The sequence below is a fragment of the Penicillium psychrofluorescens genome (assembly GCF_964197705.1).
Source record: "Penicillium psychrofluorescens genome assembly, chromosome: 4".
NCBI classification, from domain to species: Eukaryota; Fungi; Ascomycota; class Eurotiomycetes; order Eurotiales; family Aspergillaceae; genus Penicillium; species Penicillium psychrofluorescens.
The window spans coordinates 3,676,583-3,692,774 of NC_133442.1; the positions used below are offsets into that span (position 1 = coordinate 3,676,583).

Here is a 16,192-nt window from a genome sequence, read left to right on the forward strand (position 1 = left end):
GCACTAAGCCTAATCGGGACACCCGCCCTGCCGCTTTAAGGGTGGGGGGTTCTTTGATGCACAACAACAATAGTTACTTGGTCAAGGTAGATAGATCTATGGATGATATCTGCAACGCCCATGATATGCCTCAAACAGAAGACAAAGAATCGACTAGCTCAGATCAAAGCCCGCCCCGGAACTCACCGCGTACAGCAGTTTGGTGCGCAGCGTCTCGGCATTCGAGTACCGCGGCAACTTGAGCAGGTTGACACAGGTGCTGGTGCTAGGGAGCCGCTCCTGGTCCTCGCTGGAGTCGCGGATGCTGAAGCGCGGGTTCAGGTGGCTAAACCCCAGCAGGGGACCCCGAGGCGTGGAGGTCACAAATCGCAACACCTGCTGACGCTCCTCGTTGCTCATCTTGTGCATCACCTCCCAGAAGAGCTGGATGGTCGGATGTTCCTGGAAATCATCTCCGACCGTGTATACGCCTCCGTACAGCGTGTTGCGTCGCAGGTCCTCCACGTCAATGTCGCCTGTCTCGCCACTCACCAGCGTTTGCAACTCGGCTTGGTTGAACATGGAGATCCATGCCGGCTGGATGATCTGCCCCAGCCCCTGCAGAAAGGCGTTGGTCTGGAGAGCCGGTTGGAGTTGAAGACGGTAGCGGGCAATGTAGGAAATATACACCAATCGGTTCTTGTTTGTTACTGCGGTTGTCGAGCCTTGCGAGATCAGATCTTTGGTAACTGTGCGATTGGTCGCCCCGGGAATCGGAATGGTGTCCGTGACGGTGAAATCAAGCGAGAAATCCTCCACGTCCCCAGGGTAGTTCTTAAGTTGCAGCTAGAAATTATTCGAGTCAGCAAAAGTCAAGAGAAAGGCTGCCCATAAAACTCACAAGGCCTTGGTAGAGCCCTTCATCAAGGTCCTTCAGATCATTCAGGTTTGCGCGGTACGAGGACTCTTTCACCGCAGAGCCAGTACCACCCGTCAACGCCCATTTCAAGAGGAAGAATGGGGCGAAGTTGACATCCACCAGGATTCCTTCGTAAAGACACTTGCCGATTATCCGACCCAGAAATTCGTAACGACGGAGGAGTGCGCGTACGCCGGCCGAGTACTCGGCACTGGCCTCCGACAATCCGGTCGCCCGTAGTTGTGCGCGGCACTGCTCAACGGCCGTGGGTTTCGGATAGAGCAAGTGGTGATCATTCTCGGAAAACATAGGCAACTCCGTCTCCGTCTTGAAGGCTTCGTTGGTAACGCTAGTCAAGAACTCTTTAGTCACTCCACCTCCGTCAATGCCGGCCTCCATCGTCCCGAATCGGTCGATGAAGCTGATCTGGATCGGTTCTTTGAGGCCATCTCCCAACTCGTAAAATTGCGAAAACGCATCTTCAAACAAGCTCTCGCGCCGAATATCGGCATGATGCCGGGCCAGGATATCGTTGGAAGCGGGTTGGTTGTTCAACATCTGTCCCATAGCGGCTTGAGCGACGGACATGCGCCACGCATCTGGATCGACATATCCTTGTCTGCGACGGAGCTGATCACGAAAAATGAATTGACGAAAGATTTGCACACGAGTGGCGAAGGGAATAAAGAACGGCATGTTCCGCAAGATCTCGAGTCTGGGAGCGATAGTCGCCAGTACCTTTCCCCGGGCTGCACGCTGTTGACGGCGTCGCAGGGCTTCGTTTCGAATCGCCTGTTGGGCGTGACTCGTTCCGGCCAATCCACGAAGCTCGTTCAGCCCGTCATCCATCAGATCACCATCGTCGTCTTCGTCTTCCTGGAATTCATGTCGTTTTTCTTCCTCGGCCACAACGGCCGGAATGAATCCCTCCATATCGAAACGGTCTGTCATGAGCCAGTGATTGGGAGGGAGAAATTTACGCCGGGAGCTGCGCATACATCAAAATCGTCAGTAAATTAACAGGTGAGCACACAGGTCTGACCTACTCTCGTTCGTGTATCATTCGAAGTAAGCCCGTGACCAGCCCCTTGAAATAGTCAAGCGGGATATCCGTCACTCCCGGGAGATTGTTGACAAGAGCCTTCACTTCTACCTCATCGGCTTTCGTGGTAACGCCAGGAGATCGCATCGAGGAGCTGAAGTAGCTGCGGAGGTCGCCCGCACTTTGCTCAACTGGCTCTCTCTCACTCAAATCGGCCGAGTTCCAGTAGAGAGTGAAGCCAAGGTTTTTAAGGAACAGTGTCATCTCCTTGACATCCTTCAATGGCAAGGCACTCTCCCTTGTCCAAGATGACTGTGCGTTTGACGATGCAGCAAAGGAGGATACGCTGGAAAAGAACTCATCGTCGTCCATGACTTTCAAAACAAAAGTGTAGAGTTCAAGGAAAAGAAGTATGATCGTCCACTCCTGCTCTCTTTCCTTTTGAAGATTGTCGACAGACCCCAATGCATTTGTATCTTCCGCGAGCTTCAGTAATGGGAGAACTTTTGTTGAATCCTTGCTGATGGTTTGGAAAATGCGACTGGATCGAGATGCCTGCCAGAAATATTTGATGGCTGGAATCTTTGCCCCCGGCTGGCCAGAGATTTGGTCGCCCGAAGGCGCCGAGCCGAGATACAGCCACATGCGTATGTCATCTCCTCGGCGCGGGAAGACTCTTAGCAAAGTCAACGCATAGGTAGCCAGCACTCGAGCCTCGTTTGACGCCTCAGAATCGCTAATTGCCAGGTCTGTCTCCGACAGGTGAGACGACCGAATTCGAGAGAGCAAACCCGTCACACTCTCCTGGTTAACGAGTCCACTGAGTTGATCCTTGATAAATGGGTCCAAATAGTCTTCAGAGGAGGCCACTTCCGAATCTGACGCTTCCTCCATTTCCATGCGTCGGGAGATATAAGTGGCAGTTGATGTGAGCAGCTCTGAGACCACAGATACAAACTCTAGTTCAGGAGCACGATGGTTCGCCTGGCTGCCCAGGGCATATCGGTGGAAGAAGATGAGGTATGCAAGAAGCCAGAGACGATGCTCAATATCATTGGAGTTGAGAGAACTCGTTTTCTCATGGGCGAGACGAGTCCCAACCGCTGAAGCAAGCAATTTGTAATTGATTTGACTTGCAAGCTCATCGAGTCTTCCAAGGAACGATTCAAGGTTGGGCACTGTGAGGTACGAGGTCGCAAATGATTCATAGGCCGTCATGGTCTCTGAGGTGATCGGTCGAAGCATCGCGAGCACACCTTTCAGCATATCCTCGCGGGTCAGCCCAGTCTGATCGGATAGCTCATGAATGTTGACTGTCAAGGACGCCATTGCATGGAAATAGTAGTTGGCTATGGTTGCCATTTTCTTCGGAATCAGCCCAGCGAGAAATACGACCGTCCGAAGCAGGGGTGTCACTCCAACCCGGCAAGTAGGGTTATCGGCGGCTGAGGATAGGACGTAAAGCATGGCCTTGGCCAAGCGCTTCAGCAGTTCCGTCCACTCCCTCTCTGTAGCGATGGTGGGCAGAGAGTGAAATGTCTGCTCGAATGCGCTGGAGAAGTAGATCAGACGAAGCACGTCGTCTGTCTTTTGTCCCGCTCCCACAAACTGCACAAGCAGCCGGAGTTGGGACAAACACTCCTCTGCCGTCGCATAGGGTGTGGGACGACGAGACAGGTACATGGGATGATCACCCTCGGAGTCGTCGACATCCATAGCAGATCCCCTCCTCCGCTCGGTTTTGTCCCACTCCATCCGCCACTCATCGCGCGTCTTCATCCGACTCTGGTAGCCTCGCCATGTTCGCTGGATGACCCGGCTGGCACTTTGCCGCTCCCTCTCCCGTTGTCTCGCAAGGCGTTCTTGCTGCGCAATTGCGACCGCGCTCTGGGGATTCGACGCATGTGGGGTTTGTCGGCCCGCGGGGCCACCTGGGAATGCAGCAAAGGGGTTTGTGGTGCGACCGCTGAGGTTCACTTGGCGTGGGCGACGAGCGTTGCCGGTGAAGGATTGGAACATGGCGGGCACTCCGGCTGCCGGGAAGCTAGGAAAAAGGAAAGATGGGAGGTCCGGATGCAAAATGAAATCGCTGGAGATGCTAGAAACAAATAGAGGACCACATATCGCACGCACGGAAAGTCCAGGACAGATGGAGCCGATGAGAAAGAGTGGTGAAGCTCAACTATGACATCCGCCCGATAATGGGCGAGCTTATCGCCATATTGCCACGGACGGAATGGGTGTGCGGTGGGTATTACCACGCACGGCCACTTATCACTACGGGATGTATTGGGAGGGATTATAGACTTCTATGCCAGATCGGAAGTACTGTACATATCATACACAAAACAGAGAGAAAGAGATGCGATCGGCCAGCGAGCGAAAGGATGATATGAGCTGTACTCGGTGGGGAGGCACTAGACAGAAAGTTAGCAAGGACATCGAGGATCTGCCATGAGGATCATGCACTGACACCCCGGCTGATTGACTGGGCTCCTACCCAGAATGGGCTCATCGGGCGGCTTCTCGGTCTTCTCGAACTTTTTGTGCTGCTTCTCTGGCCTCGTGGGCCTCTTGGGCTGCTCTCGAGGCTGCACTTCTGGCTTTCCAGGCCACACTTCTGGCTTTCCTGGCTTCTTTCCTGGCTACTCTCCAGGGTTCGGTACCCAAGGTCTCCCTGGCTGCTTTGGCTGCTATGGTTGCTTGGTCGGCTGCTTTGACTTTTGCCTCGGCTGCTTGGGCTTTTTCTTCGGCTGCTTTGACATTTTCGTCGGCAGCTTCGACATATTCCTCAGCCGCTCTGACGGTTTCTTCGGCTTCTTGCTGCTTTCTCTGTGGCTCGAGAACTTCCTCCTGGTTGTGGTCGGCCCAGAGGTCGAGGAATTCCTTGCCCCCAAGAGACGCGGGGATGCTGCGAATCTGTCCATGCAGCTCAACATCCTTCCAGTATCGGCTCCGCTTCGGCTCCATGCGTTTCGTGACAAAGGGCGTGAGCTGCACACCGAGTTAGCAGAGAGTACAAAACAATTCAGTTACTGCTGCGGACCTTGAATGTTTCCATGGAATCGGTAGGAACCACGTAGGTGCGCGCCTTGTTCCAGTCGACCTCGTATTTGCTGCTTGGCTGCACAAAGCTACCCATGGAGCCCGTCCGGTTTCCCTTGTAGTAGCCGCCTCTGGTGTGTTTGGTGGTCAGACGCAAGCGCGCCATCATTGGCATTGATGGTTTGACCATGGTGTGTGACAGCAGGCCAAGTCGAGCGTGGGACGGAAAGGAAGGAGGAAGAAACAACCAAAAAAGGCGGCAGAGGCAGAACCTCGGCAGAATTTTCTTTTCTTCACCGCATTCCCTCTCTCACCCACCACTCCGGACTGCTTTTTTGGCTGCTGGGTTTTCTGCTTGGTTTCCCTTCTTGTCCTAGTCGGTCTTTTTCAACTTCCTTCTGCAGTATGCCTCGCCAGCAGACCCAGCTGCGTGGGCCGAAAGACCCCTCGGCCCCGAAACCAGCACAGAAGCGCAAAAATGGCCGGGCGCTTAATGCGCTCTCAATTGCAGAGAAGCAGGTCCACACGAAACTGGGAGTCCGACGCACTCGCTTAGGCAAAAGTGACGAGCCCAGTCACAAACGCCATTCAGCTCGAGACCCAGATGACGAGGACGACGAGCGCCCGGATCACAAGCGCCGCAAAACGGAGGACGGCGAGAGTGTCGAGGGCGGTAGCGACAGCGAAGGCCATGAGTGGACTCTTGGTCAGGTTGAAAGCGACGACGATGAGGAGCTGGACAGTGACGAAGCTCTCGGTGAAAGCGACGAGGAGAGATTTGAAGCCTTTACATTCCGAGGGTCGTCCTCGAACAAGTCCAAGCCTAAGAAGACACCCGCTCCTAAGAAGCGATCCGCAATCAACCTTGATGAGGACGACGAGGAGTCTGAGAACGATGAAGACGAGGAAGAAGACGATGATGACTTGGGAGAGGACGCCATCGACCTGACCACCGCCTGGGATATGAATACTGCGGCGGAAGAGGAAGAGGCTAAGCGAGCAGCGGCCAAGTCTAAGAAAGCGGCAGCAGGAGACGATAGCGAAGAGGACTCTGGCTCTGAGGAGGATAGCGAGGATCTCAGTGACGACGACACGGAGCTCTCTGCCTCCGACGACGACGCCGATGCCTCCAAGCATGGACTGTCCAAGCTGCAGGATTTCGTGAACTCAATGGAGGCCCAGAGAACTACAAAGCCTTCACGGAAGACCAATGAACAGGCCAATCCCACGGAATATGGGCTGACTTCTACACGCAAACTGACGATCGCCGATCTGTTGCCATCCATCACTGACTCCCGCCTCAAAAACTCGCTGAAGCATGTCGAATCTGTTCCCAAGCAGACTACATCCTCCGGCATTCCGGGCAAGCTGGATGCTCCTCTCCCAAAACGACAGCAAGACCGGCTCGACCGCACCGCCGCCTACGACAAGAGCAAAGAGACCCTGAACCGGTGGCTTGAAACCGTCAAGGCCAATCGTGAGGCTGAGCACCTGATGTTTCCGCTGCCCGACCCTGAGGCCGAACAGACTCATCGGATGGACGTGACCAAGCCGCAGACCGACTTGGAAAATGCCATTCAAAGTATTTTGGTGGAAAGCGGGCTGGCGGAAGCCGAGGGGAAGTCTATCGAAGAACAAGTTCAGGACTTTGAGGAACTTCAAGCTCGCAAACTGCCCATTGAGGAAATCCAAGCCCGGAGAGCAGAGCTCAGGAAACGGCGGGACCTGCTTTTCCGGGAGGAAGTCCGCGCCAAGCGAATCAAAAAGATCAAGAGCAAATCATACCGCCGAGTTCATCGAAAAGAACGAGAAAGGATGGAACAGCAAGAGCAGCAGGCTCTCCTGGAGGCCGGTGTGGATATGGACGAGGAAGACCGCGACAAGAACGAGCGAATGAGGGCCGAGGCTCGCATGGGTTCCAAGCACCGTGAAAGCAAATGGGCAAAGAGCCTGAAAGAGACCGGTCGCACTGCGTGGGATGAGAATGCTCGCAACAGTGCCGCCGACTTGGCGCAACGCGAGGAGGAGCTGCGAAAGAGAATTGAAGGGAAGCGCGTGTCCAACGGTGACGAGGACTACTTGGGCTCTTCCAGCTCGGAGTCTGAAGATGAGGATCTCTGGCAAGAGGATGGAGGCTCCGATGCCGAGAATCGCAAACTGCGCCAGAAGCTCAGCGCTCTCGAAGAAAACGATATTGATGGTGAGGTTACGGGGCCTCATACCAACCTCCTGTCTATGAAGTTCATGCGGAACGCCGAAGCGGCGCGCAAAGAGCAGAATGATGCAGAACTGCGCCGTCTTAACCGCGAGCTCCACGGCGAGGAATCGCCATCCGAGGCAGAGTCTGAGGTTGGTCGTCGCAAGTTCGGTCAATCCGACAAGACCAACTCGAAGTCCAAAGCCAAGCCACTGCCCAAGAACGAGTTTGAAGCGGCTCCGGGCTCTGATGGTGAGGCAGACTTGGACCAGGATATCGATATCGTGGTTGATACTCCTGCCAAGCAGAAGTCTCAGGCTTCGGGAGCAAAGACTGCCGTGCGGCCCTCGAGCAAGTCTTCCGGTGCCCAGAAACAGCAAGAATCCAGTGAAGAAGAGGAGAACCCTTGGCTGATCCAGACGGAGCGAAACAACCGTCGTCGAAACCTCTCTGATGGCCAAGAGACTGTGGATATCTCTCTCGACGACGACCAGAAACCCTCGGATTCCGCGGTTAATGCTCGCAGCAAGAAGGACAAAGCAACCAAGGCACCACCCGCCAAACAGCTCGATGCAGACGACCACGATAGCGATGATGACAATGTTCCCGTGCTGCTCAAAAACCACGACCTCGTGAAGCGGGCGTTTGCCGGCGACGAAGTGGTGCAAGATTTCGAACAAGAAAAACTAGACACCATCGAAGACGAGGGTGACAAGGTGGTGGATAATACGCTCCCCGGCTGGGGCAGTTGGGCCGGTGAAGGCATCAGCAAGAGGCAGCAGAAGAGACAAAAGCGCAACCTGACCACGGTGGAGGGCGTGAAAGCCGATCAGCGCAAAGACGCTAAGCTTCAGCGCGTCATCATCAACGAGAAGCGAGTTAAGAAGGTAAGTTGTATTCCAGATGTGCATCAGGCAACCCTGCTCACTCTGCTCTTCTAGAACACCAAGTACATGGCCAGCCAGTTGCCCCATCCTTTCGAGACGAAGCAGCAGTACGAGCGGTCCCTGCGCCTTCCGCTGGGCCCGGAGTGGTCGACCAAGGAGATCTACCAGAGCGGCACCAAGCCCCGGGTCATGGTCAAGCAGGGGGTTATCAAGCCTATGGAGAAGCCGATGTAGGGAGGAAATGGTTGGATTATCCAAAGGAAAAATTGTACATATTGGCAACAAAATACATATTCATCTGCATTCAAATGGAATCTATCCGTTGTTTTTCTCTCTTTCTCTTTCTGTCTTTCTGCGCCTTAATTTCTTGACTCCCACATAGCCGTGATGCCGTCACAGGCACCGTCAACGGGATCTGGTAGAAATTCGTAGAAAAAGACCGGAATGCTGCCTATGGCCGAACCATGGGTGTCGGATGATTCACACGGTTTGCAGGAAATTCCTTCGAGTCACCTTACGAGGGTGTCGGAGGATATATTGTTGTCGGAAGATAAAAAAAAGAAGAACATCGCGGGTGTTGTCGTGGACGTTCTACTTGACCCACACATTCCTTCCGTGTCTTAGTTGCGGGCACAGCTCACACCTCTCTCCCTGCATTGCTCATTCTTCCCCACACCACTCTCTCCCTTGTCTATCTTTGTCCTCAGACCAACGCGCGATTATCTCAGAGGTGAAGATCGACGCCCAGGAATTTCACCCGCCACAACAAACCCACCCGGTTCGTGCTGAGCGCAAGCGACCCAGGATACGATCACATACTTGGTCAGTTACCAGCCTCCCTCGATCCATCGCGGAATCTTCATTTTACCTTGCATTGCTTTGTCTTGTATGGAGTCAATTGATGCTTAGATACCATCCCTGACACACCTTTGAGCTGTGCTCTTGTTGATTGTATCGAAGCTGGCGCGCCATGGAGTCAGGTTCAAGATGGAAGGCAGCCTTGCTAATGGGCCTCTTTGTTGTAGAATCGGCCTATTCATTTCAGCCTGTTGGCACTCTCGCGGAGAGTATACTGAGAGAACAGACCAAGACTCAACCCACGAGTGCGTTCAAGACGCAGTATCCACCGTCGAACGAGAGGCTGCTCATCTCCCAGGACAAGCCAGTGAGTTTCCCGAATTGAACATTTTTTGATGATCAGTATTGACTAGGAAAGGTCTATCGTTCGTTGTTGCAAGACGACGGCCACGCATCACTGCTTCCGTGGCCGACGTTAGGTGTAGGGAGCGTGCTGTCAAGCGTGAACGGGTTATTGTCGCCTCCAGCTCAACCATCTCCTGATCCACCTAGCCCTCAGCCTACTCAGCCTGATAATTCACATAGCATGAATAACCAGGATATCTTCCAGCCCGTTGGGACGGGTGCGGTTGCCTCCAACATTACCACTCGAAACGACCACCCAGTGGATAAGAAGCACGTACGTGCAGTGCCCGACTGTTATTGAGAATTAGTTCTAACTCAACTAAACAGATCAATACCACGGGCCCAGTTGAGACCAACAAGTTTTATGCCGGGCTGTTCCTAGGAACGCAAACCAATGCCAGCTTCACCCAGCCTTACTCGCTCGCATGGTCAAAGGGAACTGGTCATCTCAAGAGCTGGGGGATGGGTGTCTCCCATGTGGAGAAGGACATGCTTGCTTGGGGTCCCAAAAACCTCACGATACCTGGTGATCCCGTGCAATACTACATCAACCCTGTCGGTCTGCAGCATATGATTCTATCTGCGGCAGAGCTGGATAACAACACCGACCTCAATGTGGAGCAGCCCATGGCGTTTTCTGCTCATGCTGTTCTCTCACACCCCCAACAGCCAGGCAAGATCGCCTTCCCTGTGGTGCAGGGTATGGCGTATGTGACAGCCATCTACACAAACTTGCAGCCCCTGATTCAGAGCGGGGTGTTCTTCCGCAAAGTCGTCAGCGCCGGTTCTCCTAGGGATGGGATCTTCAAATACCAGGTCGAGCTCGAAGATAACTCTTCCTGGCTTCTTTATGCCACTCCGGCTGATGGCCAGGATCCTGACCTGAAGCTTGTGTCACAGACCAATCTCCGTGGCCCTCGTGGGTTCTCCGGAACCATCCAGGTCGCCAAAAATCCTGCGGGTACCTCTGGAGAGAAGTTCTATGATAACTCCTCCGGGGTGTATCCCGTCGAAGGACGAGTCACGGGGTCGGTGTCTGGAGATGTAGGCACCTACGGCCTAGCATGGACTAAAGCCGGCAAGGATTCGCAGGCTACTCCGTTGATCATGTTCGCTCTACCTCATCACGTCGAATCCTTTGATAACAGTACCAAGGGCCGCGCGACTAACATTCATTTGCGAACTACCACTAAGGGTATGGCGACCGCAGTCATTGGTGAAGCATGGAACATGACTGAGCCTAACCTCCCAATTGATATGGGCTTTGCGCCGTGGTCTCCTAACGCTGGGAATACTCATACAATCTCGTCAACTGCGCAGACTCGGATTCTGGACGTCGCCCCCGAAGAGCTTCACCAAGATATGGATAGCCAGACGAACCTCAACAGCATGTACTACAGCGGCAAGGCGCTAAGCAAGTTCGCGACCTTGGTCTACACCGTCAACCAGCTGGGTAATAACGTCAGCCTCTCGACCCCGGCTTTTCAAAATCTGACGAAATGCTTCGCTCGCTTCGTGAACAACCAGCAACAATTCCCACTTGTCTATGATGCCGTCTGGAAGGGAGTGGTTTCCTCCGCCGGATACAATGGTGATCTAAATGCTGACTTCGGCAACACGGCCTACAATGACCATCATTTCCACTATGGGTACTTCATCCTGGCTGGTGCAATTATCGGGTCTCTTGACCCGAGCTGGCTGGCGGAAAACAAAGAGTGGGTCAATATGCTAGTCCGTGATGCCGGGAATCCTGCGGCAGATGATCCTCACTTCCCCTTCTCACGTTCTTTCGACTGGTACAACGGCCACTCCTGGGCCAAGGGCCTTTTTGAATCTTATGACGGCAAGGATGAGGAATCTACATCCGAGGACACCATGTTCGCCTATGCAGTCAAGATGTGGGGACGCACCGTCGGCGACGCTAGCATGGAGGCTCGCGGAGACATGATGCTGGGCATTATGCGTCGCTCTCTCCAGAATTACTTCTTGATGGAAGATGACAACGTGAACCAGCCTTCGAACTTCACCGGAAACAAGGTGACTGGAATTCTATTCGAGAATAAGGTCGACCACACGACCTACTTCGGCGCCAATCTGGAATACGTCCAAGGGTATGACCACACCAGTCCAGCTATCGAACCCCCCCCCCCCCACAAAAATTTGGCTAACTAGCTATTCAGAATCCACATGCTGCCCCTCCTTCCTAGCTCCGCTTACACACGTCAGAAGCAATTCGTCAACCAGGAGTGGAATGCTATGTTTGCACCGAATGCTTCAACCCCGGCACACCAGGTAGACGGCGGCTGGAAGGGTGTACTCTTTGCCAACCTCGCGCTCATCGATCCCAAGGCTTCTTGGGAATTCTTCGCGCAGAAGGAGTTTAACTATACCTGGATCGACGGCGGTGCATCGCGCACATGGTATTTGGCTCACGCAGCTGGTAAGTCCTTTCTATCGTCCGGAGTATGTGCTCGGATACTAAGTTGGTATAGGTCTCGGCGGTGCTCCTTGAAGGATTTTTCTTTATGATTATTTGAAGGCAGGTTATGGTTTTCAAGTTGGCGGATTTTGTCTTTTATTTCCTAATCTTGCTACTGGTGGTTTTTTGCTTAGCTTTTAGTCGGTATGGGTGGATTTTCTAGTAGTTAGTTTTATTTTTACCCATTTGCCATGCTATCTGTACGTATCCGAGCGCTATTGTTAGCAGCTCAGTATCAGATAGATTTGCTGATCCCGCTCCGCCATGTACACTGGGAAGAGAATCGATCGGACAGCCTCTGTCGCTTCGGATGGCCCCACATCGGCCCGTCTTCCGCTGATTGAGAACCAAGTGTCCTTCGGTTGGCCCAAGCCGTGGGGGCCGCGGAGATCATCAACTCAGTCTCAACCGTTGTCTCAACTCTAGCCTCAGCGCTGTCTCCTATTCTTTAGCCCAATTCCAGAATTTGCTGGGCTCTCGTTGCCTGGATTGTATCTTTCTTCAACAAATTTAGATTTCTGTCAGGGTCTAATAGTTCTATTCTACAGGTATAAAGTACCCTTTACAGACTCCTTATCTGCTACATCGTATCTCTCTCTAACAAACTTTCAACTAATCTCAGACAAAATGCCTACACGGACTGGACGAAAGAGGAGCCGCGGTGGCTGTATTACCTGCAAGTGAGTTATTCTTGTTGACTTAACAGATACATATATCCTCGCCTAGTCCCTAACTCCACGTTTTACCCATGGTCCTATTCATGCAGGCTGCTAATAGCATGCAGACAACGCCATACTCGCTGTGACGAACAAAAACCTTATTGCCGAAACTGTACCGAAACAGGGCGAAAGTGCGACGGCTATGATGTTACAATCTCCCAGAAGCAACTGCACCAGAAGGCCCTGCTCGCCTACGACCACAGCCGCACTTGCAGTCCAGATAGTCGAGTAATCCTTCTGGAGGGCACTGGACAGGAGCGCGAGTATGTTGCTCTGTTTTGCACGCAGACATCGAAGGCCCTCACGGGGTTTTCTACATCCGACTTTTGGAATCGGCTGCTTCCTCAACTCAGTCATTCCGAGCCCATTGTCCGCCATGCTGTGGCGGCAGTCGGCGCCGCCCACCAGCGGTACCAGGGCATTGCTGTGGGGTCTGAGCGGACCGAAAACTTCATGCTTCAGCAATACAATCACGCAATTCGGCTTCTCATGAAGCACCTATCAGCACCTACGAATGAAAAGCTCGACTTAACACTGATCACTTGCGGTCTGTTCATGTGTCTTGAAATGTTTCGAGGGGACCACAACAGGGTCCTCGATCATACAGAGGCAGGGCTGGAGATCCTCGAAAGGTCGATTACAGCGTCTCAGTCACAGCCACAGTCACAAACAGCCGACCAGCAGAAAGTACACGAAGAGTTGTCAGAGCTCTTTTTCCGCTTTAATGTGGAACTGCTCATGTTCGCGCGGCGAAGCAAGCTCCTCTCCATATTCACCGACCCAAAGTGCCTCCGGGTACCTGCCACATTCAAGAGCATCTCGGATGCCCGCAAGTTCTCCACTTCTATAGCCAACTACACTATAACCGCATTCATGAAATCGGGCGCCTTCTCCCGCCAGAGTGTCCAGCAGGAAGAGGGGAAGAAGTGGATTCGTTCCCAGCTGCCCATCATGGAGGCGGCCTACAATGCGTGGCTTGTCTCCTTCGAGAGACTGCTGCAGACCAAGCGGGGCAAGTCAGCAGATAAGCGTGCGGTGCTTGTTCTCCGAATCGAATTCCTCACGCTCCTCACATGGTCGCTGAGTACTAATAGGGGGAAAGAAACCGAAAAGGATAAATGGAATGGCCACTATGCAGGAATGCTGACTATGGTAGAGCAGCTTCTGCATCTTGAGACACACTCCAGCGCCGAGCGGTATTTCAGTCTGGATCATGTCGTTGTCCGCGCCCTGCAATGGATTGCCACAAATTGTCGGGAGCCCGTGACAAGACATAGGGCTTTTGATCTTTTAGTGGACAATCAGCGTCAGGAAAATTTATGGAACTCTCGTCGGTCAGCCAAGATTGTCGAGTACGTGATCAATTCCGAAGAAGCCAGTCTCTTGTCTATGCCGGTCGAGCAGAGGGTGCCTCCGGAGCACGAGCGGATTGCAGCCCTCGTATTTTGGGACGACACGGTTCCTGGAAAGACTTGGTTGCGAACCGCGAAGCATGGTCCACAGGGGGAGATGCACGTTTCGATGGAGCTTATAGATTGGTCGCAATAGATACAACAGTGAATTATACGCCGCAACGCAGATTAAATAAAACTTTTAACAATCATATCATATATGTACATCCTGAAAGAAAAAAGGTATCCAACAATTCAACCAAGTGATAACGTTTGCGTGTTTAAATTGAACATAAATATCGTTCCAGGCTTAAGCCAGAGCAGGCCCGCCAAGCCAAGCATGAGTGAGCGGCTTAGTTGGGGTTGCCAGACTCCGCGCCGGAGCCAGGACCCTGCAGAGGAAGCCTGGGGGCGCTCTGGAGCATGGTGAACGAGTGCACAAGCTGGGAGATGTCATCCTGTAGGGTCTGCACCAACTGCTGGAGACTACCTCCGCAAAGAGGGGTGGCAGAGAAGATAGGGTCGAAGTATTCACCAGTGGCGCCTTCGAGGGCAGTGGTGGCCGCGGCGACGGGAGCAAAGAAGGGGGTGTCCTTCAGGAGACCCTTCTGGTTGTCAAGGGACTTCACGAGGGCCTCGTCTTGATCGATGAACTAATTTTTTCCCGCTAAATTAGTTCCAAGTGCCGTTTAGAGAACCTGGGAATAACGACATACCAGCTCAGCAGCAGAGCAGAGCTGTTCCTGCTCGCTCTTGCTCAGGCTGCTTCCGCAAGGAAGAGAGAGTCTCTTTAGGAGGGTTCCGACATGGTTGGTCAGTCCGGAAACGGCAGACTAAATAGATGAAGCTCGTCAACAATCAACCCGACCAACTCAAAGGAGAAAATACATACATGGCCAACCTCGATCAGGTTGCCATTCCCATCCAGAGTCTTGGTAAGGGAGCTGGCTTCGCTAGTCGCGATACTCAGCGCGTTGATAGCATCCGAGGCACAGCTAGCCTCCTTGCCGGCCGGGACGGGCGCCGCAATAACAGTGGTGGCCAGGAAGGCAACGAGGGAGAGCTTGAACTGCATGTTGATAAAAGATTGGATGTGGTTGGTCAAAGGAGTGACTTGATAGCAGAAAAAATGAATGAATGACTGTGATTGAAGTGAGTGATGGTTAAGCTTGACTCTCTACACCTGGACTATCTACAGCTTTTATGTCTTCTCACCAGGGGCCCATCGCTCATTCCCCTCGACGTTGCCGGCCCCCATGGTTATGATGTCGATTTCAGGGCAAGGGACTGACTACAGCCTAGACAAGCCTAGCTTGCCCGTGCGAGATGAGCCGGACGCCGATCCTAGACTGACGTCTCGTTCAACGTGCGGCCACGAGCCATTCGCGACGTTGGGAATTGCGTCGATCTCCCGACTATCGATACTAACTACCTAGCCGGGACCTATCAGGACCATTGGAGGAAAACAATAATGAACGTAGTGCGGGCTCTAGTGAAAGTCTGTACCGGCATAGAACAGGTTTCGGGCCCATTTCAAGGGTCCACTGGCTATAGGGCTTTGGGGGATGGGATGCGTTCAGTGGCCGTTGTGATTGGGATTTGCTCCATGCAGAAAAGGGATTTCCGAGCTATTTGTTCTGTTCATCCTGAGGGAGGGGGGAGATGTGTACAGCGGTGTCCCGAAAGTCTGGACCCCTCTACCTACCGCCTAAGCGGGCAACGGGGTCAGACTTTTGGAACACCACTATACATATTCGGTAGACAAGCCAGATTACACCCACTATTTGTGAGAAATAGGGATGCAGGAAATCTCTTCGTACTCGGTGAGTTCGCGTTCATTAGTATGTTACCCCTGAGTGAGGTCACTGCATCCTATCTATACCAGTCTAGTCCTAACTCGGCATCAAAGGATTCCCCCCTCAAAGATCCACTCCTAACGGACTCTCCATGAGCTTGTTCAGCGCCCATACTCCGTTCGGAGTACATATCGTCATGACTTCCTCCCGAATTGAGCGTGATCGCCTTGCCAAGTGCCGATAATTCAGGGGTAGATCCACATTGCGGACAGAAGGAGTTGGTGAGGAAACTCATCACAAACAAACAGCCTTGAGATTTTCAAATATGTAGCGCTAATCGATAATGACTGTTCCCTCGGCTACTACTTTCCTCGGTCAAATCATGTCTTGCCAGATGAGAACAGAGCTGATCCCCCTTTCCCCGGGGTTTAGGGTCACGCAAGTATAAACCCAAGACATCATTATTACACTTTTATAATGAACAGCTTAGACGGAGTGCTTCGGTACATGACTCTAAAATGCGGTTCAAGGAGAT

At 53.0% G+C, this 16,192-nt stretch overlaps 5 protein-coding genes across 5 annotated transcripts; 2 read left to right on the forward strand and 3 right to left on the reverse strand.

Moving 5' to 3' along the window:
• Positions 1 to 153: 153 nt before the first annotated feature.
• Positions 154 to 3,959, reverse strand: PFLUO_LOCUS7036 (ubiquitin-protein ligase (E3); the record flags this gene model as incomplete). The annotated part of the gene is made up of 3 exons (XM_073784635.1): positions 154 to 825; positions 881 to 1,886; positions 1,945 to 3,959. The coding sequence occupies 3 exons, from the start codon at positions 3,957 to 3,959 to the stop codon at positions 154 to 156; spliced, it is 3,693 nt and encodes a 1,230-aa protein (XP_073641071.1).
• A 492-nt stretch (positions 3,960 to 4,451) lies between these two features.
• On the reverse strand, positions 4,452 to 5,175 carry PFLUO_LOCUS7037 (mitochondrial; the record flags this gene model as incomplete). Its single annotated transcript, XM_073784636.1, has 2 exons — positions 4,452 to 4,934; positions 4,987 to 5,175. 2 exons carry the CDS (start codon positions 5,173 to 5,175, stop codon positions 4,452 to 4,454), a joined length of 672 nt encoding a protein of 223 aa, XP_073641072.1.
• Positions 5,176 to 5,390: 215 nt separating this feature from the next.
• On the forward strand, positions 5,391 to 8,303 carry PFLUO_LOCUS7038 (uncharacterized protein; the record flags this gene model as incomplete). The annotated part of the gene is made up of 2 exons (XM_073784637.1): positions 5,391 to 8,069; positions 8,124 to 8,303. The coding sequence occupies 2 exons, from the start codon at positions 5,391 to 5,393 to the stop codon at positions 8,301 to 8,303; spliced, it is 2,859 nt and encodes a 952-aa protein (XP_073641073.1).
• A 1,150-nt stretch (positions 8,304 to 9,453) lies between these two features.
• Positions 9,454 to 14,018, forward strand: PFLUO_LOCUS7039 (3-beta glucanase; the record flags this gene model as incomplete). The annotated part of the gene is made up of 4 exons (XM_073784638.1): positions 9,454 to 9,546; positions 9,600 to 11,383; positions 11,480 to 11,712; positions 12,595 to 14,018. The coding sequence occupies 4 exons, from the start codon at positions 9,454 to 9,456 to the stop codon at positions 14,016 to 14,018; spliced, it is 3,534 nt and encodes a 1,177-aa protein (XP_073641074.1).
• A 196-nt stretch (positions 14,019 to 14,214) lies between these two features.
• Positions 14,215 to 14,936, reverse strand: PFLUO_LOCUS7040 (uncharacterized protein; the record flags this gene model as incomplete). The annotated part of the gene is made up of 3 exons (XM_073784639.1): positions 14,215 to 14,514; positions 14,578 to 14,694; positions 14,754 to 14,936. The coding sequence occupies 3 exons, from the start codon at positions 14,934 to 14,936 to the stop codon at positions 14,215 to 14,217; spliced, it is 600 nt and encodes a 199-aa protein (XP_073641075.1).
• Between the last annotated feature and the right edge of the window lie 1,256 nt (positions 14,937 to 16,192).